Source organism: Anas platyrhynchos, chromosome 14 (assembly GCF_047663525.1).
Source record: "Anas platyrhynchos isolate ZD024472 breed Pekin duck chromosome 14, IASCAAS_PekinDuck_T2T, whole genome shotgun sequence".
NCBI classification, from domain to species: Eukaryota; Metazoa; Chordata; class Aves; order Anseriformes; family Anatidae; genus Anas; species Anas platyrhynchos.
This window is the reverse complement of record NC_092600.1, coordinates 15,179,158-15,202,351: the sequence shown is the minus strand read 5'-3', so window position 1 is coordinate 15,202,351 and position 23,194 is coordinate 15,179,158. Positions and strand designations below refer to the sequence as shown.

Sequence of the window (23,194 nt, the reverse complement as noted above, 5' to 3'; positions counted from 1 at the left end):
CAATCTCATCCCCCTTAGCTACTGTAGTGCAAAGACCACAATCCCAGCTGGGATGAGCATTGAAGGTGCTTTACAGCTAAGTATGGAGCTATGAACTGGAGTGGATGGGAACGAAACAATGCTCCCTATGGGACGTTGCTGAGGGGGGCATATTTTAAGTAGCATCAACAACTGGGAATAGTAACACCTTGTATTGCTTCGACAAGGTATGACAGTTCCTGTGTCAAAACCCCTGTTGTGCGAGAGTGTGGAAGGTTGTTTGTTTTTTTTTGTTTGTTTGTTTTTTGTTTTTTCCTCTCTGGCTGGTGGAAAAGGTGTGACTTAAGTCCCGTGGTAGGCATTGGTTGGGATGATAGCAGCAATGCTGCTGTAGGGATCAAGAACACTGCCAATATAAAACAGATCTTCTGCCCTTACCACCTTGCCAAGTTGTACAGGGACCTGCTTTATCTTTCTCAACATGCATTTTCCTTTTTTATTCTTTACCATTTTTTTAATCATTGTGCTTTCATCTATTTACGTGCAATGTATTTATATGCAATCAAAAACTGCTACAGTGAAAGGCAGCTCTTTTTATTATTGAATCATAGAATCATCTGGGTTGGAAAATACCTTGAAGATCATCAAACCCAACCATGAACCTGACATACCAATTCCCATCACTAAACTATATCCCTTAGTGCCACATCCAGGCATCACTTAAATACACCCAGGGATAGGGTCTCCACCACTCCCCTGGGCGGCCTTTCCCAATGATTGATCACCATTTCTGTGAAGAAATTCTTCCTGATATCCAGTTTAAACATCCTCTGTCACAGCTTGAGGCAACATTGCCTCATGTCCTATCACTTGTCACCTCAAAAAAGAGACCAACAACTTCCTTTCAGGTGGTTGTAGAGAGCAGTGAGGTGTTCCCTTAGCCTCCTTTTGTCCAGCCTAAATAACCCCAGTTCCCTCAGCTGCTCCTAGTAAGTCTTTGTTTTCTAGTCCCTTCACCAGCCTTTTGCACTTTATTATATACATTTATACACAAAAGTAGCCCTTTTGTAGTGAGGAGTCCAAAACTAACAATAACAGTCCAGAAATAATGGGCACAGAGGTCTGATGTAGACCTCAAGCCAAAGCACTTCTTCCTCCCAGAAGTGGAGTTCTTAGTTCTCACAAAGAGGTTAGCTCTTTCCCCTCCTTTTGTTCAAAATGTTTCAGTATACAAAGAGGACAAAAAAGTCTGAAAAAAATGTGCAGACATTAGCCTCTTTCGGAGCACTCTTGAAGACCCTTTGGGTAGTGACTGCATGACATCTTTCAGGTTTCCATTATCTAGAGGTTATCTACAATATTTTTGATACTTAGAATTTGAGTCAGGTTACTATCTGGACTAACTCTTGTTCTCTCCTCTAACAGATATTTGTATAAATTACGAGATCTTCATTTAGACTGTGAGAATTACACAGAAGCTGCCTATACCCTTCTGCTCCATACATGGCTCTTGAAGGTTCGATTTTCCTAAACTCAATATATAATTAAGCTTTTACATTTTTAAAATTTACAAATAAAACCAGTGTTTGTCTTAATTTCCAATACACTGTATATTATTTTCTTTCCTCAGGAGTGCTCAAGTTTCTACTTTCAAATACTGTCATAGGTCAAAAAAAACCAAAACATTAATTGTTGAAATTTTACTTTCAATAAATGATTCAATGTCACGTGTTGGTAAAACTAAATATTATGGCAAAAATATTTTTAAAGTGAAAAGCGTGTGTGCAAGTTCTGAAGCTATTTAGCTTCCTTGTGTTTTTCATTTTACTACTTTCTTGCTGTTCCAAATATAGCAATTATAAGAATTAAACACTTTTTCAAGTTATCACAGGGGGACACCTGACTTGCAATTTTAAAGAGTATGTACCACAGTGACAAATTATGCCTCCTTTCTTTCATAGTTGCTAGTTATTTTCTCTACAGCTAGTATTTATTCTCGTTGTAACTGATGTTTTCAGTAGAGATGATCAGTAAGAAGCATTTCCATTTCAAGGGAAAATTCAAAATTTAAAGTTTTTTGAACATAAATTTAAGATTTCTTGTGGAATTTCTTTTTGTGCAGAACCATCTAAGTTTTGCATTCTACAGTAATGTTTTAATTAAACTTCTTTTTGACTTTTCTGATCATGCAAAAACACAAGGTGTATATATAATGTATTGGTGTAGACAAAGATGATGTGCATGTATTTTATACAAAAAAAAATAATAAATCAGTCAAGATGACATCACTTAAATAAAATGATCCAACTTGCTCCCTTAGTTTTTTATTCAGTTCATTGGCACAGGGACTGGAGAGGAACATGGTTTTAAAAATGTTATGTCTAGTCTTGTTTATTACATGAAATACAGCATTTTTGAAGAGGTGCTGAAAATGTTGTCAGTGCCTTTCCCAGTATCTTTGTGGAAGGGTAAAAAAAAAAAAAATACAGGAAAAAAAAATAAAAATAAATAAAGCACTTGCAGTATCCCAGATTTGGTGAAGGTTTGACGGGAAAGATGTTAAATTCCAACATCTGTTTGTTTGTTTTGTTTTGATTTGTTTCCTTTTGTTTTTGTCTGTTTTTTTTTGTTTTGGTTTGGTTTTTGTTTTTTTTTAATGTGTTTTTATCCTCAGTGGTCAGATGAACAGTGTGCACCCCAAGTCATGTCAACAGAGTTCCAGTGTTCACAGACCTACCGACACTTGAAGGAGAATTTGTATGAGAAGATCATAGAATACTTTGACAAAGGAAAGGTAGAGCTGTAGAGTTCTTTCACACCACAAATTTTTCTTGATGTGTTATTTTGTGTTGTAACATTTAATGAATATTCTCTGAAGAAAATGTTTGTTTCATTATTGCATATGAAATCCTTTTTGAAATGTGGATCAAGTAAAAATTGTGTCCTGAAGGCTTATTCACATGGTACATCTGTTCAATATGAACATGTTCTTTCAATAATCATATTTATAAAGAAAGAGGTCAGTGTTCCTGACAGTGGTGCTGTCAGGCAGTAATAATAACTGTTGAATATACTTTCCTTTAATAGGGAAAGGATACAGACTATTCAGGTTGCACTTCTAAACTACTCAGTCATTATGCCCCCCCCAAACAAACAGACAGAGGTTGTTGTTTTTTTTTTTTCCCAGAGAAGTCAGTGTATTGCATCCCAAACTTAAAATGTAGCTGTTTGATGTTCAACACCTGAGTTTAGTTCAGTTTCTCTGAAATCTGTTAATACATGTAAAATCACTGGTAGAACAGGGACCTGTCCCCCACCCCCACCACGTAAAGCAAAAGATTAGAAAGCATGGAAAAATGCTGCACCACTGCACAGTCCAATCTTACGAACCTGTAAGTCAGTATATCTTGTTCAGCTGTAATCAAGGGTATGAAGGGGGTAGTCAATTCATTGCTGGTTCTTGCAAAATAGAACTGTAACACCCCCACAAAAGTCCCTCCTTTAACTCAGCAGGTAGAGATTTTTTCAGTGCTTCAGCAACGTGCAGAAAATTTAGTACCATTTAATGCGTTATTTTTTTTCCTGGCATCTGAAGTAACTATGATGTAGTGGTCCCCACCCACAGTGTCAGAATAACCAAATCCTTGCGATTTGTATTCTACCTAGCATTCCTGTTCTCTTCAGATACACCAGAGTAGGTTTGCAAGCAGCTGAATGCACCTCTCGGGCTCAGAACTATCTTGCCTAGGGGTATATAGCCCTGCATAAAAATGGTCATAATGCATATGACCACCAGCAACCTTACATCAGTAGAGAATTCGGCTCAGAAAAACTGTTTTGTCTCCTTTATTCCAAATAGAAGATTTGCAGAATTTGAGAAATATCCTCAGGAGAGAGAGTTTCAGTTTGCTTTAGGACCATTTTTTGTGCTACATTCCAGAAATACCTTTAGCAGATGAAAGCAACTGTCCTGGTCTTCCCATGTAGTTCTGTAATTCCTTACAGTAATTTTCAGAGGTAGCTATTAAATAGTGTGCAAAGAAACAAGCTGTTGCTCCGAGCAAGTGGTAATTTAAGTGTAAAACTTGTAATTTTCTAGCTGCCTAAGGGAGCTGTCATATGCCAGGCTACCTATGAGTATGTATGTCTCAGAATTCCTTGTAAAATGCAGTGTTTGTTTTAAAGAGAAGCGTGTATCGGTCCCCTCATAAACTGCTCCTGTGCTTGGAGTATATTCTATACATTATGTACCCTAGTGATTTATGATTGTTGTTTATTGTATCTGAAAGTTTAGGTGACTTTTGGTAACCTCACTGTAAGAAAAAAAAAGTAGGTTTACTTATTCCTTCCGATAATGAACCATAAAATACTTTCGTTCTCTACATTAATCTGCTTTCCTGAAGTTTATGATTGCCTTGGGTGTTCCATTCTAAATATGCAGTTAATAAATGACTGCAATATAAAGACAGCATAATCAATACAACTGAAGCTAAACAGTGATGTGTTAAAGACTTGTTTGTTATTACTGAACTTACTTTTTGAATATGTGGTTATGTTGCAGATGTGGGAAGAAGCCATATCTTTATGCAAAGAACTTGCAGAGCAGTATGAAAAGGAAGTTTTTGACTATGAGCTTCTAAGCCAAAACCTGGTAAGATTCCATACAGATCTTCAATTATTTTAGTCACAGAAATTAGTAGTTTAGAGCTATCAGAAAGATAGAGCTGCTTATGAGCTTGTAGTCTACCATTGATTTTTAATTAATTTGGCAAGGAATCATGTTGCTGTATTGTGAAATTCCAGTGGAAGACATTCATAAAGAACTATTTATTCAAGTTGCATGGAAATTATTGTACTTATTACGGTATTTTGAAACTCCTATAAAGGAGATGAGCATGTTCTCTTTTTGTGCAACAAAAAGATGATGTGATGGGACAGGCTTTTGAGGCCTTTGTGGTACTTTATGTTAGAAAAAACATCTGGCTGTATTTTTCCTTGGAATTTTTGTTTAAATTTTAGGAAAGAAATCTGTCCAAATCAGGTATGAGGGAAGTAATACATCACAAGGAATTACAACAAGGTTCAAAGGCTAGAAGGAAGAAAGGTTTTGATGTTTATTTTTTTTAAGCAGATTTAATGAAAGTAGTTTCACATTTAAGTGAAATAATCCAAAAAGAAAACCCCAGCCCACATACCTTCTTTTCTTCCACCTTCAAGATTCCACACTTCCATGATCTTTACCATATGCTTAGAGTTCATTTAGTAGACATCCCTGAATCTTTCTGCAAGAAAACCAAGGGAGTCAAAACATGATGTTCTTGAATAATGTAGTGTGTAATGAAAGCTTTTTTTCCTTCCACTAAATGTTATGTCTTTACCTGTTCATTTGTGATAATATTTTTGCCAATTCCATTTAAGTTGCAGTGTTGCACATCTCATCAGTATAGCACAGGAAGTAAAAGCAGTAAAATCACATATTACATTTTTTTTTATGAAAGCTATCATTCATGTTTACATCATTAGTACCATAGCATGATGCTAGAGCAAAAGCTTGAGTTGATGCTTACCTCAGAAAACATTTGAGGCATGGATTTTTTCTAAGTGCATTATTTCACTGATGTTATCTGTTACACTTACAAAATATGCAAAGTATGGCTTCAGTAATTGCTTTTTTTTTTTCTTTCCACACCAGTAAATTAAGGGTAGACTTGATTCAGAGGTCAAATAATTGAAATAGAAGCCATATTCATTAAGCTAAGTATTATATTTAATGTACCACAGCAGTGTCCTATGCACATTAACTGTTTATTGCTGTAGCTTAACAACTGATAATTGATTGCTCTTGCATATCATCTGATAGCTATAATACTATTGTAGAGGGTAAAAAATAAAAATAAAAAAAATCAGACGTAATTGTTGTGGTTGGTTTTGCCTTTAGATTCAACAAGCGAAGTTCTATGAAAACATCATGAAAATTCTGAGGCCTAAACCAGACTATTTTGCTGTTGGATATTATGGCCAAGGATTCCCTACATTTCTAAGGGTAAAGCTGAATATTTTTTTTATTTTTAACCTATTTTCATGTGCTTCTAAAATTATAGGTATATTGTTGCAAATGAGTCGCTGGGGATATTTGACCTGGATTTATTTTTGCTTGGATGCAAGTAAAAGTAGCCTGAATATTTGATGTTTTCTTCTAGAAAAAAAAAAATAAAATAAATCCTTTCTTACATACTAATGAATGAATACAATGAATATAGTAGCTTTTCTCATACATGACAAGCAATGAAAGACCCCTTTTTCCCAGTCTTAAAGGCCAAAGATGCCTTGAAAGCATTGGAAAATAATAGTGAAAATGTGCTAACCAAAGGAAGCCTGTACCTTGTACTCTGGTTTTATATAAGTATTTAGTTAAATGAAGCAAACTGAACCACAAATGAGCACATTTGAGGATAGACTTGACTGTAAATGAGGGCATTCCATAACACCAAGGAGAAGGAGCATGCAGAACAAACTTATATATTACTATTCAGAAACTGTGAAACTTAAAACATAGAATGTGTTTGAAAGACTTTCTTGAGAGACTCCTTTACTTGAGAGACAAGAACAAAAGGAATTTCATTACTTTACTTACATCTATGGTGTCTTTGTATTGATAAACTCACACCTGCATCTTCTGCCTCAGCATCAAGGAATCTGGTATTTATTCCTTTTATTCCTTGCAGAACAAAGTATTCATCTATCGTGGGAAGGAATATGAGAGGAGAGAGGACTTCCAGGCACAGCTGATGAGTCAGTTTCCCAATGCAGAGAAGATGAACACCACTTCAGCACCTGGAGAGGATGTGAAAAACTCTCCTGGCCAATGTATCCTTAAACACATGGGAGATTAGAGAATCAAAGTGGTTTGGGGAAACTTGTTTCTATCAGAGGTTGACCTGTGTGCAACAATAATATCCCGGGAGGGGTGAAAGGTTCTTACAGTGGCAGCACAGTTTGCAATTGTACTTATGTCCTGCATGTCTCTTATGGATTGTTTCTAAGGTGTTTGCTCCTGTTTCTTACACAATTCTAAGGTGTTTTGTCTCTTTCACTCTTTGTTCAAGTTCATGTCTAGCTTACCTTTATTGTCTCTGAGTGGCAAAAACAGAGACGAACATTCAAATTGGCTAAAGTTAATGCAGCAACTTGTCTTATTATCTCATATTCCTACCTTTTGTGACTTGATATTAAATTCATTTCATCCTAGAATATTGTTCTGACAGGCACTGTACTTGGATATCAGATGTATATCTTGATATCACATAAAATATGTCTTTTGTCAGTCTCAGAAATTTCCTAGGAATATTGATGCATGCTAATCATTAACCACCTTTCAGAATGCCCTAAATTATTATTGTTGTTTATAAGTACTGTAAGTGTTGCTTGCACACATTTTTTACTTCATGTTCTGGTTTAAAATGTTACTGGCTGAGCAGATTATGAGACCACCTCATTATATCAGAAGCTTTTTTCACTTGTTGATTTTCATTTATAGATTTTCAAGGTAATATTATAATGTTTCATATGTTCTTTTAAGTTTGTTCTCATGCAACCTGCTGGAGAAGTAACACTACTTTATTTTTACATGCAGACTGAACTAAAAGAGTATTACAGGCTTGTCCACAATAGTACATTAAGTTTGAGAGCCACATTTCCATAAACTTGTCTCTTAAATATTTTTATTTTATCTTGAGGATATTATTCTATCCTTTCTTAAAGTAGAAATTTTTCAGTTATATTTGCAAGTTTCAAAAGATACATTAAAAGAGAAAAAGGTATATAATCTAACTGGAAAGATTTAAATATACTGAAACACATAAGAAGACTATATATTTATTTACAAATGTATTAGTCAGATTAAATCATAACACTTCATAGGAAAAGCAACTCCCAGGTAGATGGGCTACTCAAGTACAGATTTCAAAAAACAGCATGACGTTATACATGCTTAAAGCTAAGTAGTTAAATTGATAACAGATGATGTTGACGTTATAAGTTGGCTTTGCTTTAAAATTTAATTGATGATTCAGTGTGATAAATTATGCTGTAGGTGTTTGAGCTCAGTGAAAAATAAAAATGCCCAGTTCAAAATTCATGTTAGTAAATTTTTGCTTATTTCTATTAACATTTTTTCCCTTTTTGGCCAAGAAAGCTCCACGAATGAAACTCCAAAGCCTGCAGATTTTTCATCAAGAAATGTATTTTTCCTTTCCCAGCAACTAGTATTTCATAATAATAGTTAATAGTACAACCTTAACATTCACAATTTAAGACATACAGTGTTTTACAGTGCAACCAGTCCTAGAGGAGCAACCTAGGTTCAAAAATAAGGCAGTACCTGACCAAATTATAAAGTAAGTGAATTTCTGTAATAGATAAGCTAATGGAAGTCAGTCTGTACTCCTGATTTTACAACTGGTTATTTTGTGAACTCAGACATTTGCCAAGGAGTCTTAGAACTTCTATTATCTTAGTTTATTGACTTATGCATCCCTTAGACATTTCATGAAAAAACAACTACCACTTAAGGAATAACACATGGTACAAGGTATGGTGGTATCCATGCTTTGGGTCCAAGGTCTCCAGTTTTCAACAGAGCTTGTAAAACAAGTGATGAAGAGGGGGTCCTTTGGGGTTACTGGGCAGTATGAGCAAGTTTGAATTGAAGGCTCTTGTACAATATAATCTTGTTATAATTTACCTTGCCGGGTGCAAAGCATTTGGTGGCAAAACGGTTCCCACTGTTACCACAATCAAGATTGTGTTGAGAAATATGGGAAGTGAATTGTCCAAAATATTTTGGAGAACTGACTGCCTAACTCTTTCTAACTCCTAACCCACTGCAGAATAGGTTCAACATGTTACATTCTGATTAAGCATTTTGATTACATGTGAAAAATAATACTTCCTTCTAATAGATCATGCAAAAACACAGCACATATTGGAATATTGGCTGACCTGATACACGTGAGATTTTTAACTCCCAGTCCATTCTGCCTGATTTTTTTGCAGTTTGATAGAAAAGCTGTTAGACTAGAGGACAATTCCTAGCAGGGTAATTGAAGAAACGTATGGACTTTTATGTTTGCAAACATGGTTAATAAAAGCTTTTGCTTATCACTAGCATGTCAATGAAAAAAATCAAGAGAATATTTGTAAGCTTGTACCTTAAGGACAACATAAAGTACAAGCACTATCATTTAAGGTAGCATATATTTTTCTTTCTATTCTTTTAATTGCCTCGTGAAAATGCAAGCTATGATTATATCTTCTGAACTGAAACAGGCATCTTGAGTTTAATGCTCCCCCAATAATCTAATACAGCTGCATTTTTTCATGAAAGGGAAGCTTTGCAATCCCTACACTGTTAGAAAAAAAAATAATAATAATTTATTTAATAACATTTGTATTGTGACTTCCCAAAAAGAGACTGAAGATAGAAAGTTTTTATCAGCAGAGATTAATTAATTCATAACTGTTCCACACTTGGATTCAAACCAACTTTCACCATTGTGTGCAGCCTTCTTTTTAGAATCTTTCCTGAAATTGCACTAAGTTTAGAGTAAGAAAATATGAATTGCCTCCCCACACACACACCAAAGTAAAAACAACAGATGCAAACACAGATCTTATACAGTAAGATAAATAAATGAACTGTGGTCCCAATTTCAATGTTAATTCATTTTAAAATCAGAATTTCAGAAGACACCTTGTAAAAATGTCCTGTTAGACTAGATTTCAGTGTAGTGCCAGCCACATTTTGGACTCATAATGGATTTATTTAGGGAAGTGCTCCATATAAAGTACAGTCTTTTGTTACATAGGAGATTTAGTAATTACTCATCTCAGCTGTAGTATTCTGCCAAATTGTGAATTTAATCTAGTGTTAGAGGAAGGATTTATTCTTATGAGTGTACTTTATTGGGCACTTAATTGTTAGTTACATTAGTTGCTGGCAATACATTTGTTCTATCAAAAAGCTTTAAAACATCTGTCCTTTCAGATGGAACTATATAAAATGATCTAGCTAGATATGGCACTATTTTGCCACTATTTAACTATTGTTTTGTTTTGTTTCTTCATTGACAAAGATAGTCTTAGTAGGTGGAATAACAACTGTTTGGGGTCCCTTCATTTATGCGTTTCTTTAGGCTTCCAAAACATGGCTTAGCTGTGCTGTAAAATGTTTCTGAGATTTTTTTTTGCTCTGCAAAATTAACTTTTATTTGGCATTGCTTTAAACAGAACATAAAAACTAGAAAACAGAGAGATTACTTTATGTGGGCAACAGAATACTTAGTCAAAACTGTATCCAGTGCTGAAGAGTGAGTGGCTATGAGTCCCACTGATGCTCACAGTGATTGAGATGATTCATTAACTAAATAGAAAAAAACATAACATGAATTTGCAAGAGATTTCTATGTATCAGTTCTCCCTCTGCAAGTGTTTATATACATTTTCTTATCTGTCACAAGAAATTATTAATTATGGCTTTAGGTATTTAGTTTATTGAATAGCTATTGTTCTGCATTGATAGCTGAAATGTTAGAAGTGATTAAATTGATTGGAAATGGGACATGGCTGAAAAAACATGTGTTCCAGTACAAGTGAGTCTCTGTTGACTCAATTATTTTTTAAAAAGTATACTCCTTTTAAGTGCTACTGTAAAGCAGACAAGGAGTGAGTCTGCCACAGTGATAGTACAAGAAAGTAAAAATCTTTTATAGACCTTCTTCTACTGTGTCTAATACCGATCTGGAAGTTTTAGCATTTTTTGTTCCTGGATATTGCACCCAGTCACAAGTTGAAACATACTTAAAAAGTCATGTGTACTGACCCTGGTTTATAGATACAGACAAAGTGGTTGTCTCCTGAATTTTCAGTAGTGTTTTATTTATTTATTTATTTATTTTTATTTTCTGGAGCATTAAATTTCCTTTCAATTAAACACTCAACTGATTCAAGATGAAATGTTTCGTTGTGATAACAGGAGACATAAACTTATGAATTCTGTATTTTACAATAGTCTTTTTTAAATCTTTCAGTTTTTATAAGTCCAACAATGTCCACCGGTTCCACTATTCAAGACCTGTCAGAAAAGGATCTGTTGACCCTGAAAATGAATTTGCTGTAAGTAAGCAAATGACACATTTCTGTTAGATATGACTGACTGAATTCTGATCTAGATCTTCTCTTAGTCTGAGATTGCTCATTACAGAACCTGTATCTTTACGGTCTGGTTCATAAATGATTAAAAACCAGATTCCTCTGCTTCAGTGCTATTCGTATGTACTTGGTGGTATATCACTGTTTCATGTGCAAGTAAGCATCATACAAGTATATTCAACATATTTGCATTAAGCAGTAACATTTTCAGGTACTGATTTTCATTATGAAACAAGATAACATGTAAGTAAATACCAAATGGTTTGCCTCTTGTAGTTTACAATGCTTGTCAGCTCCCAACTTGACGTGAAGTGGTGTATGTTGTCTGCTTTCATTAATCCTGTGAAATCTTTATAAACTAGAGTGCTGCCTATATCATTTTTATTCCCACACATAATGTTGTAATGTTGAGAAATAGTCTTTATTGTTCAAATAGTCTAGGAATTCTGTAACACCATAAATTACTTTTCAGTGTCATGCATAAAAAATGTGGTATGTTTCTGTATTTTAGTTTAGCAAGTGTTTAAAAGAAATCAGATATTTTTTAGTTTACATCATGAAAACATACCATCTGATCTTTATGGCTAAGGCTGTACTCAATGGGAACAGCCATTTATTTCAAAAGTATTTAAAGAAGAAAAAAAAAGAAAAAAAAAAAAAGAAAAAAAAATCAGTTGTATGCATGCTGACCATAATGTCAGCAAAATAATGAATAAATTTCACATAACAAGCTTCTTATGCACCATTAAGTGTTTCATCAAGCATGGCATCGCTAGTAGGTCGAGGGAGGTGATTGTCCCGCTCTACTCTGCGCTGGTGCGGCCTCACCTCGAGTACTGTGTGCAGTTCTGGGCACCACAGTATAAAAAGGACATGAAACTGTTGGAGAGTGTCCAGAGGAGGGCTACGAAGATGGTGAAAGGCCTGGAGGGGAAGACGTACGAGGAACGGCTGAGGGCACTGGGCCTGTTCAGCCTGGAGAAGAGGAGGCTGAGGGGAGACCTCATCGCAGTCTACAACTTCCTCGTAAGGGGGTGTCGAGAGGCAGGAGACCTTTTCTCCATTAACACCAGCGACAGGACCCGCGGGAATGGAGTTAAGCTGAGGCAGGGGAAGTTTAGGCTGGACATCAGGAGGGGGTTCTTCACAGAGAGAGTGGTTGCACACTGGAACAGGCTCCCCAGGGAAGTGGTCACTGCACCGAGCCTGACTGAATTTAAGAAGAGATTGGACTGTGCACTTAGTCACATGGTCTGAACTTTTGGGTAGACCTGTGCGGTGTCAAGAGTTGGACTTGATGATCCTTAAGGGTCCCTTCCAACTCAGGATATTCTATGATTCTATGATCTACATTGACATCCGACCTTTGTACTTTATTATCAAGATTCATGGTGCACATTGGCTTTGTTTATGGACTGGAGAGTTCAGAAACCAGGTATATGTAGTCCTTGAAATTGTTTTATAAATAATTAAATGGTGAATGTCTTCATTGTTAATGATGGTAAATAGTATTCAGACTTCCTTCAGATACATGGAAATTGGGTAGAATATGTGGAATTGGAATACATTTTCAGTGCATTCATTATTACACTTCTCACTACTGGCAGCTGAAGTATAAGATATTACATCAGCTGATACCGCTACAATAAGAAGCAGTAGGACAAATGAACTAGTGGCATTTTAAAATACCAACATGTAGTCTTGTTCAGAAGGAAGGGTAAGGAGTAAGAATGCTGGCAAGTTGTTATAGGGCAATTTCTGCTTTTAATTGCAGAAATACTTTTTGAAAGTAGAGGGAGACAGTGTCTGGGTAGAGAATGTAAGAGTAGGTCGTTTGGTCATTTAGCCACAGACATTCAATCTGTAATGGCAAAGGAATAGATACTAAATTCAATGTTCAAGGGTCATTTTCTATTTTCTCTGCTTTGTGCAGGCGTAGTGCATGAGGATGACCTTATCTGAAATCAGAAAATGATTTGTTCAAATACCTATGCTGAATTCATTTTTGCAGTCTTTTTATGCAAAAATAAATATGCATATGTTTTCCATCTTCACCCTTACATTTCAGAAGACAGAAAAGATTGAAGTTTTAAATCCTGAAGTATCATTTTCTCCTTTATATCTTTTTTAATAGTCTATGTGGATTGAGAGAACATCATTTGTTATAGCGTACAAACTTCCTGGAATTTTACGATGGTTTGAGGTCATCTCCATGTCACAGGTATGTATTAGCATGCTAAGAACCTGTAAAACGTGTATATATATGAATCCTCATCTACAGAATAGTTATCAAGATTATCACACAAAGTAAATATTACTTATTTTTAAACATACAAAGCTAGAATTTGTTGACCTGCCTCTTCCAAGTTCCTCATTTAAAAAAAAAAAAAAAAAGAGAAAGAGAAAGAATCCTGCTTCTCTCACTTAAGCTAACCAGCTGACTTTTTTTCCTTCTAATTTCCTTATTGTCTCTCTATTCTTTTACGTGCACTTTTCAATGCAGTTGCTGTCTACTTCCATGCCGAATGATCTGCTGCATGGCACAATCTCCCATTTCTCCTCAGAACTTTTATTTGAAACACTCTGTTAGCTTTCTATCTTTATTTCATGCTCTTGCATCGTCTGGTCTTGAACCCCCACTATGTTTAGCATCAGAGGTTCATACCCCCATTCGAGTTTGAAGGGTATGAGTGTTAGGGTTTCTTTTGTTTTGTTTTGTTTTTAAGAAAAGTTTAATTTTCCTATTATACTCTTTTATTCTTTTCCTCTTGTTATTACACGTCATGGCATGTTACAAATAAGCTGCTTGGATCAAAAGACTTTGCCATTTGCCTGGGTTGTGTCTTGTAGCATTATAGATGCAACATTATTCTCTGAGTTTAAATCAGCCACTGAATGAGCGAAGGCTCAGGCACTTCATTTGCATGTTCTACAATGTGCCTAACTCATCAGAACAGGGAATGGCATACAGATATACCCAAGGGTGGATTGCTACTCCTTGTCCTGGCTTCAGCTGGTGCATTCTGTGGGTTTGCCTCTTCACATCTCTCCTGCATGTCAAGCAGTATTTCACAAGCCACAGACACTACAGAGAGGGTGTGCTTCCATGTGCACGAAGACTGTTTACATCTCATTATGGAATATGATAATGGTGGTGTCAAACCAAGCACTATTACTGGATTTCTGATCCATTTAAGAAAGTACCTAGGAATCATCACTACATAAATATAGCTAAGATACCTTTAATGCAAATTCTAGCATAGGACATTGAGATAAAGAGAATTAGGCTTTTGTTCTCTTTCTATGCATTGAAGTGCACAAAATGTTTACAATGTAAATGGCATAAACAATAGGAGATGATTTGAATCATCTGTCAGAATGACATAGTAGCAAATACTAATCTCTGACTTGAAGTTTCTTTGTGTAATACATTCATGGAATACAGGTAAAATCCAAGTTACAGAAACTACAGAGAAAATGGATTCTTAAAAATGAAAGATTTTAAGCTTCAAGTATACAAATATTTTTTTCTCAAAAATGATTTAACAAGTCTAAATGTGTATTTGAATTTATCTGGATGAAGTTATTATCCTAAACAAAGATTTACTAAATATTTTTCATCTTTTATTTCTTTATAGACTACAATTAGTCCTTTAGAGAATGCTATTGAGACCATGTCCATGACAAATGAAAAAATTTTGATGATGATTAACCAATACCAGAGTGATGAGAACCTTCCTATTAATCCACTTTCTATGCTTCTGAATGGAATTGTTGATCCAGCTGTAATGGGTGGTTTTGCTAAGTATGAGAAGGTAGGAGTTTTTAAGTCAATGTAAAGGTTATATTCAGATGTTTTATATCCTAATCCTACTTGATCATGATACACTTCTGTCCAAAGTGGCCGTGGAAGCTAGGCTGGGAATATGAAATCCACAAAGACCCTTTTATGTTGATCACACCTGATCAGTAGTCTTTCAAATCAGAAAGTAGCATACATGCAATAAAGGTATTGGGAGAGTAACTGAAGTTCAATATAAATAGCAGTCATGAGGCCTTTCGTATATATTTAATATATAAATATATATATAGGGTTTTTATTACATTTTGTAATGAAAAACACTGTCAGACATCAAAAGGTTTGCTCTGGAGTAAATAAATCAAGTTCATCCTATAGTAGGTCTGTAGGAATTAGATGTAGGTTATCTATTATGTTGTTATCAGTGTTTCTCAGCAATTGCAGCCTTTCTGCAGAGCAGTTTTTGTTAAAAATGAGAACACAAATAAAAACTGCTCTGCCAATGTCTAGAGTAACTGAACTGTAGCAAGTTTGTGCCTAAGGCCAACTTGGTTTAAAAATAATAATAATATAAAAACAAGAAATAAAAAGTCAGGAATGTTTAAAAACTCATATTCATTTTGTTTGCATTCTAAATTACTGAGGTTTGGGATGAACTTGAATGTAAGGCTATTCCAAAGCTGTAGAGTGTTATTATTTCTGCCTCTAATTTCCTGATGGAAAGTATGCACTGTGCTCAGCAGGCTTGACATGTCAAACAGACTGCGGGTTTGCTGAGTGGATGGTATATATGTATGTATGTATACAGACCAAATATATATATGCAATAAAAATGATGTGCTCTGGAGGAGTATGACAGGCTGAGTTAGTCCTGAAGTACCACTTTTGTAAACACACAAACAAATGACTACGTGTATGCAATATCTAGCTCTGCTTATGTATGACAGTTCATACTTGATTGTATTAACACTGGCTAATGTTAGTGTAGGGCACCTGAATAAAATGATAATGTAAAATGTGGCACTCCAAATTTATGCTTTTTAGTTTCAGTGCAAGCTTACAAAACAAACAAGAATTTGTTTTTTTGTATTAAGTGTTTCAGGCTGAGAAATGTTGGATAAAGACTGAAAATCTTAACAAAAAAGAACACCTCAGTTCTCAATTAATATATGAAATTATCAGTAGAATTACCGGGCTAAGGAACATGGATATGTCTCTTTATCTAATAACCAAATTATGGGCACCAGCTGTAGTCACTGGAGCAATCACTGATCTCTTTATCTGATGGAATGAATTATTTTTTCTCTGTCTAAGGCTTTCTTTACAGAAGAATATATCAGAGACCATCCAGAGGATCAAGAAAAGCTGAATAGACTTAAAGATCTAATTGCTTGGCAGGTAACATCTTACTGGCAGCATTTATCTGAAGCTTCCTCAGCTTTTTTTTTTTTTTCTTTTTTCTGTTTTTCAGTTCCCTTGTAGCATCATTTCAATGATTATGTTGTTTTTCTATAATCAGAGGAAACTTTTTATTGCTTGTTTGTTTGTTTGTTTGTTTGTTTTCAGTTTCCCCAAAGTGAGGAGGAACAGAAAAATAAGATTCTGGTTAGAAATTTCCTGTCCTATTCCTTTTCTTTTAGAACATATGTAGTTGTAAAAGGACTTTCTATTTATAATCTTATTTAGGTATGAATAATTTCCCTTAAGAAGGACAAAGGGTTTAAACCATCAGTTTTGATGTGCCTAACAGAAAGCGTGTATTCCATTACAAACCTGCTAAGATCACTGGCAAAACAACATTAACCATAATTCCTTACTGTCTGCTGTAGCATGTATTTGCTGAATTGTTCTTGGGGATCTAAGCAATCCCATTTTTTATTTTTATTTTTATCTTTGTTTTTTAATATGTGCCTAAATTGGAGGAATGGCTCAATTTCAAAATTACATCTTATTTCCTGAAGATTATTATCATTATACTGTCCTTTAGGAGTTAGCTGAAATGTCATCTGAATCAGAGAAATTACCCATACATCTCCTTATGGCCTGGGGAAAGCAGTAGGCCAGAAAAGTACTTGAACTTACTATTTAGAACGATTTACCAAAAGCCATGTGTAGCAGGCTACATTAGTGATTAAAATTGTCAACATTTCAAAACTCAGGTGTGTATTCAACTGAAGTCAAAAGGACTTCATGAACTGATGGGAAAACAAGCATTTTTAAACATCATACATTGTCTTTGTAAATATTATCTTTCTTAGAGATGACTGTGTCTTTTGTGTTTTTTTGTTGTCGTTGTTTGTTTGTGGATTAGTTTGTTTGTTTGTTTTACATTAGGAATCTTAAGGAATGCTAGTTGCTTACAGGATTTACTTAAACTCAGTGACCGTTCATGACTCCTGCTACACATCTTTTATGTGACACACAGCATGGAAGACCATTAGTAAATATTTGTTAAGCTATATCTCCAGAGGAAAGCGGAATATTCTGTCTATACTAGCAGCACCAAGGTTGTTTCTTGTTTTATTTTTAGTGTACATACGATAAGCCAACCAACCTGCAGAGCCCTTTTCTCCTTGAAGAGAAAAATGCACCTACAGGAGGTAGTAGCAGGAAAAAAATGTTGTTTTGTTTTTTTTTTTTGCTGAGATTCAAGGGAAAAAGGCTCTTCTCATTGTCCTAAACATTTGTTATGATAAGACAGGGTAGAAAAACCTGTTCTCAGAAATCATCAGCTCTATTTGCATTATCTAGTCCAAACAGAAATTATTGGCAACGATATATAGTAAAATAAACGACTGTTAGAGACTTGAATTTTTGCACATTTGTAGTTTGTGAAGAAATCTCTATGAGGTCTTCTGAAATGTAGATGATTTAAATGAGAAAGATGAATCGTTTACTGTTTGAATTAATGTGTACAGCAACTGCTCTATCCAAGTATAATAAAGTGATCTCTCTTTCATGAGGCATTTAACGAAATAATATGAGTTGATACGGTATTTTGCTATCAGAAGTGTCTGGTCCAACAGATTAATTAAATCTGGACTTACCTATCTTCCATATCTCTTTCTTATCTGAACTCATTTTAAAAAAATCCTTCTTGCTGTTTTAATCTGATGCCATCTTAATAAAAGGGTACATTATCTCAGTTTTCATGGACCAAAATGAGCAAGAATTAACAATTTATTCCTCTTTCAGAAATGAAGCTTTCAAATAGTTTTAATGGAAAGGTTTTTTCTGTTTTGTGGTGTTTCTTCCTGTCTCATTTTGATTCAGCTTGGAAATTTCTTTGAGTCACCAACCTTAATAGCTTTCTTCTGTATCGTTGCCCAACACTGACTCTGTATAGTGTCACTTTCTGACCATCAGAAATACGAAGTGGATGCTGTGCTATGAAATGACCAGTGTGGCATTAGAACTAATATAGTTATTTGGTTCTGTCCCCATAAATCCTTTTAAAGGGGACAAACAGATCTGTCTGTAATAGATCTGCTTCAATACCATGTTTTTAAAATGTATATTGAATTGAACTACCAAAAAATATGATAAGGTCAATGGGGAGTGATATATACGATATTAATTGTATTTATATGGTCAGAACACAAAAAGTAAGTATAGAATCTAAGTGGATTAAAAAAAAAAAAAAAAAAAAAAAGCATTACTGGGAAATAGCTAAAAGTCTGTAGTGAAGCAGTTAGAAAAGGGTAGCCACATCTGTTGCACAAATCTCATAAACCATCATCTTCAAAGACTGAATAATAATGAAATGCCTTTATATTTTAAAGAGAAACACCATGAAGTTTCTCTTTGTGACCACACATTATTATTTAAACAGCCTGTAGAAGTGTGTCATCATCTTTGAAGATAAGTTTTGTTTTGTTTATTTTTAATTGATATTATTACACTAATACAATAGCAAATATAATAGTAGCAATATAAAAGCAAAGAAGGGACTTGTAGGGAAGAGGGGCTAGAAAGTAGTATTGCTATCATATTTGCTTCATTGTAAATTTTTGTATTTGGTAAGAAAGCTATTCCTTCTGGCAAAGTTGAAGGATTTTTAAGAAATTCAAGTGCAAGGAATTATTTGATGAACTGATACAAAGATACCTTTTTCTAAATGTCTTTAGTCATGTATTTTCCTCCAAGGCAGTTGGTAAGTTGTTCTTTTAAATCTAGTAGTAAGAGCCAGAGATCTTAACCCCTCTGGTGACCTCTCACTGACCCCATCCTGGAAAAAAGGAAGGCACAGGCATAAAGTGGAGAAAAGCCGGCTTGGTTAGTGATGACTGCCTCTGGTCATGGCTTGAGTTGTTTGTTTTTTGTACTGAAACATTATCTTAATGATTTTTTTCTTGATGTGTGGGGAGTGGAAGTCTGCAGAGTAAATTCGAAGAGAAAGGAAGAGGTCATCTCTTAGTAACCATGCATTAACATGCTAAATTGCTGTAGTAATTGTAGAAGTGATCATATGCTTAAGCCCCAAGTAAATTGATTCAAATTTTACCCAGTCGCTCTTTTATTCTAAAGAGAAGAATTTGAAATGACTTGCCTGGAGTCCAGTTGGATATTTTGCATCCTTACCATATTTCTAGTAAACTATTACATTCATCTTCATAAGCAGGTAGTCTACAGGTTTTTTGTTTTTTTAAAATTCACATGGTGTGTTTATCTCAAACAATTAACACAAAATGCATAGGAGAGAAAAATCAATCACTATAGCTGAGCAAGCCCACTTTTCGGCTCGTACTGATTTGCCTCTTTGCTGGTAAAAAAATTCTGTGGAATGTTTTTGCTCCCGATCATCTCATTATCAGCTGACGAATCTATCCATCAATAGCAGTAACAGTTTGGTAGTTGATTTAGCAGATACTTAAAATGCAGTTACAGGGGTTGTCAGAGCCAGTTTAATATTCTCTCTTGTTTTCTTCTATTTTCACCTCTTCAAGATACCTTTCCTTGGGGCCGGAATTAAAATTCACGAAAGAAGAGTTTCCGATAATCTTCGCCCTTTCCATGACCGAATGGAGGAATGTTTCAAGCATTTAAAAGTTAAAGTGGAAAAACAATATGGAGCAAGAGAATTGGTATTGCTGTCCTTTTATTTTTTTTTTCCTACTCCTGTGCTTTCTCTACTTAATATATATCTTGTTCTTTTCTAACCAAATGCACATACACTTTTGTTGCTTGTGGGTTTACTTGTAATCTGAAAGTAATTGGACCCGAGTTTCATAGTCAGAGAGTTGATTAATTATCTAACCTATCAAGTATTCCTCGTTTGGAAGATTTGGAGTATTTTATTATTTCCATTAAAAATGCAATTATTTTCTGTCTTATAAGGAAGCAAATTCTTATATAAATTCTTATAAAAGCAAATTCTCATGTTTCTCCACTTTGTCATTTTTGTTAGAAGTTTAGAGCATTGATGTGCAATTGGTCTTGCTGTGTTAGCCACTTCCAGCTGCGTTGTAAAGCAAAATCTATGATGTATATAAAACTAAAAATATTAGTTGAGACCAAGCTGAAATGTATGGGAATTGAAGGATAGCTTCACAGAGCCTTTAGACAATTTTTGAATAAAAATCTACCTGAGCTTGTGCAGGCTAGCACAAAGGATATTTTTGGCTGTTTTTCTGTGACACCATTTGCATTGGAAATTATTTTAGTGTTGTCTTTAACATTGATTATTTCATAAGGGAATGTATGTATTCTTTTAAAGGGGAGAATAATAGCAAGTTTCTAATCTAAATTATGGGTACTGTGCTGTGTTACACACCTATATGATGTGAATTGCAAATATTTTTTCTGTACATTCTCGTTATTTTCAGTCTCATGTCACCAACAACAGAGGTTGTAATCCACAATTAGCGATCTTGCTTAATGCTCGTACCATACCCTTCATCGCTCTTTTTGGGATCAGCAATTAGGAATTAGGAAAGAATTTTGCAGGAGCAGAGAACACACTTTCTTTGTGAATCTTTCTTTTAGTAAAATCTCTACTTCCATTCCCCAACATTTTCAACATTCTAGCTTTTTTTTTTATTTTCTTTTTTCTTTTTTCTTTTTTTTTTTTAATATATCTTTTAAATTTAATCCTGGAGATTTTTCCTGAAGTGGTCTATGAACAACACTAGGGGTGCAGTATCTGTTGCACTCCCTTTGAATATTCTTTAATTCATGGTACATTGCAGTAGAATATGTTCTGGCACGATTAGTGTCCTTCAAGCAAGGACAAAATAAAGTTATTTGGCCAAGCAAGTGCTCTAAAGTGCTCTCAAATGCTTGCTGTAGGTCTGTTCAGAAGTAGATCAGCAGACACTGTTTAATACTTTTTTTCAGACACAAAGTTAATTATGTAAATTGTAGTTTATTTAGCTTATCATATCTTATTTATTATTATTTAGCTTATCACTTATCATAGCTTAGCTTATCACTTATCATAGCATTTGAGAGGTCTTTAGGCTAAGAGTAAGAGTTTATCTAGAGAGAGGGAATAATCACAATTGCAATAACTTCAACTATGCCAAATGTTTGCAACACATCTGTGCTATCTTTAAAACCTAGAGAAAAGGTTCACACATGGTTCACACAAACTTGTTTGATAAAATGTTTATCCTTCCTATTTTATAGCCAGATTTTGATGACAAGAGAGTAGGACGTCCAAGATCAATGCTGAGATCCTATCGTCAGTTGTCAGTTATTTCACTGACTTCCATGAATTCAGACTGCAGTACTCCAAACAAAATTGCTTCAGAAAGGTTGGTTACAAACATAATACTATTTTTCTTTCAGTTCTGTTTTTTAGCCAGTTTTAGGGGATGAAACTTAAAAGATTTACAAGAAACATAAAATTAAAAAAGCATTCAAGTATAAATCCCACTAGCAGTCTTTTCTGACTATGCCAAAATGATATTTAACTGTGGCTAATATTTCCTCTGGTTTTAAAGATACATTATTTCAACCTTAATAGACAAAATACACTTGATTCTCACTCAAAAAGACATTTCTTTTTCAGGAAACAAATATTTTATAACTTAAATGGGGGTTAGAACTATGTGATCTTTAAGGTCCCTTCCAACCCAAGCCCTTCTATGATTCTATAATGACAATTTGAAAAACATAAATATCTGGGTTCTTTTGCCTCTTTGAGTCAGTACAGCTTTTAACTTGCTATCTTCTTTTTGTGAAAATTGGAGAAGAGGAAAGCCTTTACAAGCTTACAAGTGAAGAGGTAGAACTTTTTAGTAAAGCCTGTCATCGTTAAAATGTTTTGCCTAATATGCTTTCTTAACTGCAGCTCTAGGGTGAGGGCTTTATAGATTGAGAGAACAGTTGTAGGTGTGTTCATTTAGCTTTTTCATCTACAAGTTAACTGCTTAATAAATTATCCTTTGGGCACATAAAGCCTTTTTCAGAAACAAAGCAGATATAAAATTAATCCTGCTGAGCAGTGCTTGATTATGATTTTTGAAAAATCTGTTCTATCTTTTCGAGTAGTTGTTTTTTAAGAAGTAAAAAGTCCAAACGTGTATGATGCTAACTTGGAAGAGTATCTGCTTAAGGTACCACCATCTTCTTGCATATTCTTGCATATTAAACACAAACTGCCAGTTCAGTGTTTAACACTACTTAATTACATTTTAAATGCTCATAGGTTTTGAGGTTTCTAATACCTTATGAAATTCCCCAGGTGTTCTTCCTACCCTTTGACTTCCACTCAGCAAGGGTGTTGTGCACAAATGTGATTTGTCATTTCTGCCACCTCGTGTCCCTAACAAAGCAGGGCACTTCCTGTGATACGATACAACGACATCTAAGTAGCTAAATCATGCACATATTGTTAATTCACATGATATTAATTATTTTCCAGGACGGGTCAGCAAATTTACCATACTACCTTGTTTTATCGATTTGTAAGTTGTAAAATAATTTGAACCCTATGTGCAATAGGATAATTTCATTAGCAGAGAGGGAGTAAAGCTGTCATCCATTTCCCACTTGTTCTTTCTTAATTAAAGAGTAGCCCAATATTTAAACCCTAAATATTAGAGGAATGGAGGAGGGAGATTTTGTTTTATCAGTAGGTATGTGTATTGCTGTCCAATATGGTGAAATAAATAAGAGGATGCATTTAAAATGTGTGTATAAATAGTATTATTCCTGTTCAACATCCAAACTAGCATGTCTCGCTTTCAGTGCCATCATCACCCC

General features: G+C 34.7%; 1 protein-coding gene across 1 annotated transcript in view; it reads left to right on the top strand.

The window, feature by feature from the left end:
• Positions 1 to 23,194, top strand: part of DOCK2 (dedicator of cytokinesis 2) — a 188,867-nt gene that overhangs the window by 159,372 nt on the left and 6,301 nt on the right. Inside the window, exons 37-48 of the mRNA XM_005024959.6 lie at positions 1,405 to 1,495; positions 2,654 to 2,773; positions 4,541 to 4,630; positions 5,918 to 6,022; positions 6,705 to 6,846; positions 8,294 to 8,375; positions 11,067 to 11,151; positions 13,322 to 13,408; positions 14,826 to 15,002; positions 16,301 to 16,384; positions 19,933 to 20,070; positions 21,614 to 21,741. Of these exons, the coding sequence (XP_005025016.4) occupies positions 1,405 to 1,495; positions 2,654 to 2,773; positions 4,541 to 4,630; positions 5,918 to 6,022; positions 6,705 to 6,846; positions 8,294 to 8,375; positions 11,067 to 11,151; positions 13,322 to 13,408; positions 14,826 to 15,002; positions 16,301 to 16,384; positions 19,933 to 20,070; positions 21,614 to 21,741 (1,329 nt within the window). The remainder of the gene's footprint in view (positions 1 to 1,404; positions 1,496 to 2,653; positions 2,774 to 4,540; positions 4,631 to 5,917; positions 6,023 to 6,704; positions 6,847 to 8,293; positions 8,376 to 11,066; positions 11,152 to 13,321; positions 13,409 to 14,825; positions 15,003 to 16,300; positions 16,385 to 19,932; positions 20,071 to 21,613; positions 21,742 to 23,194) is intronic.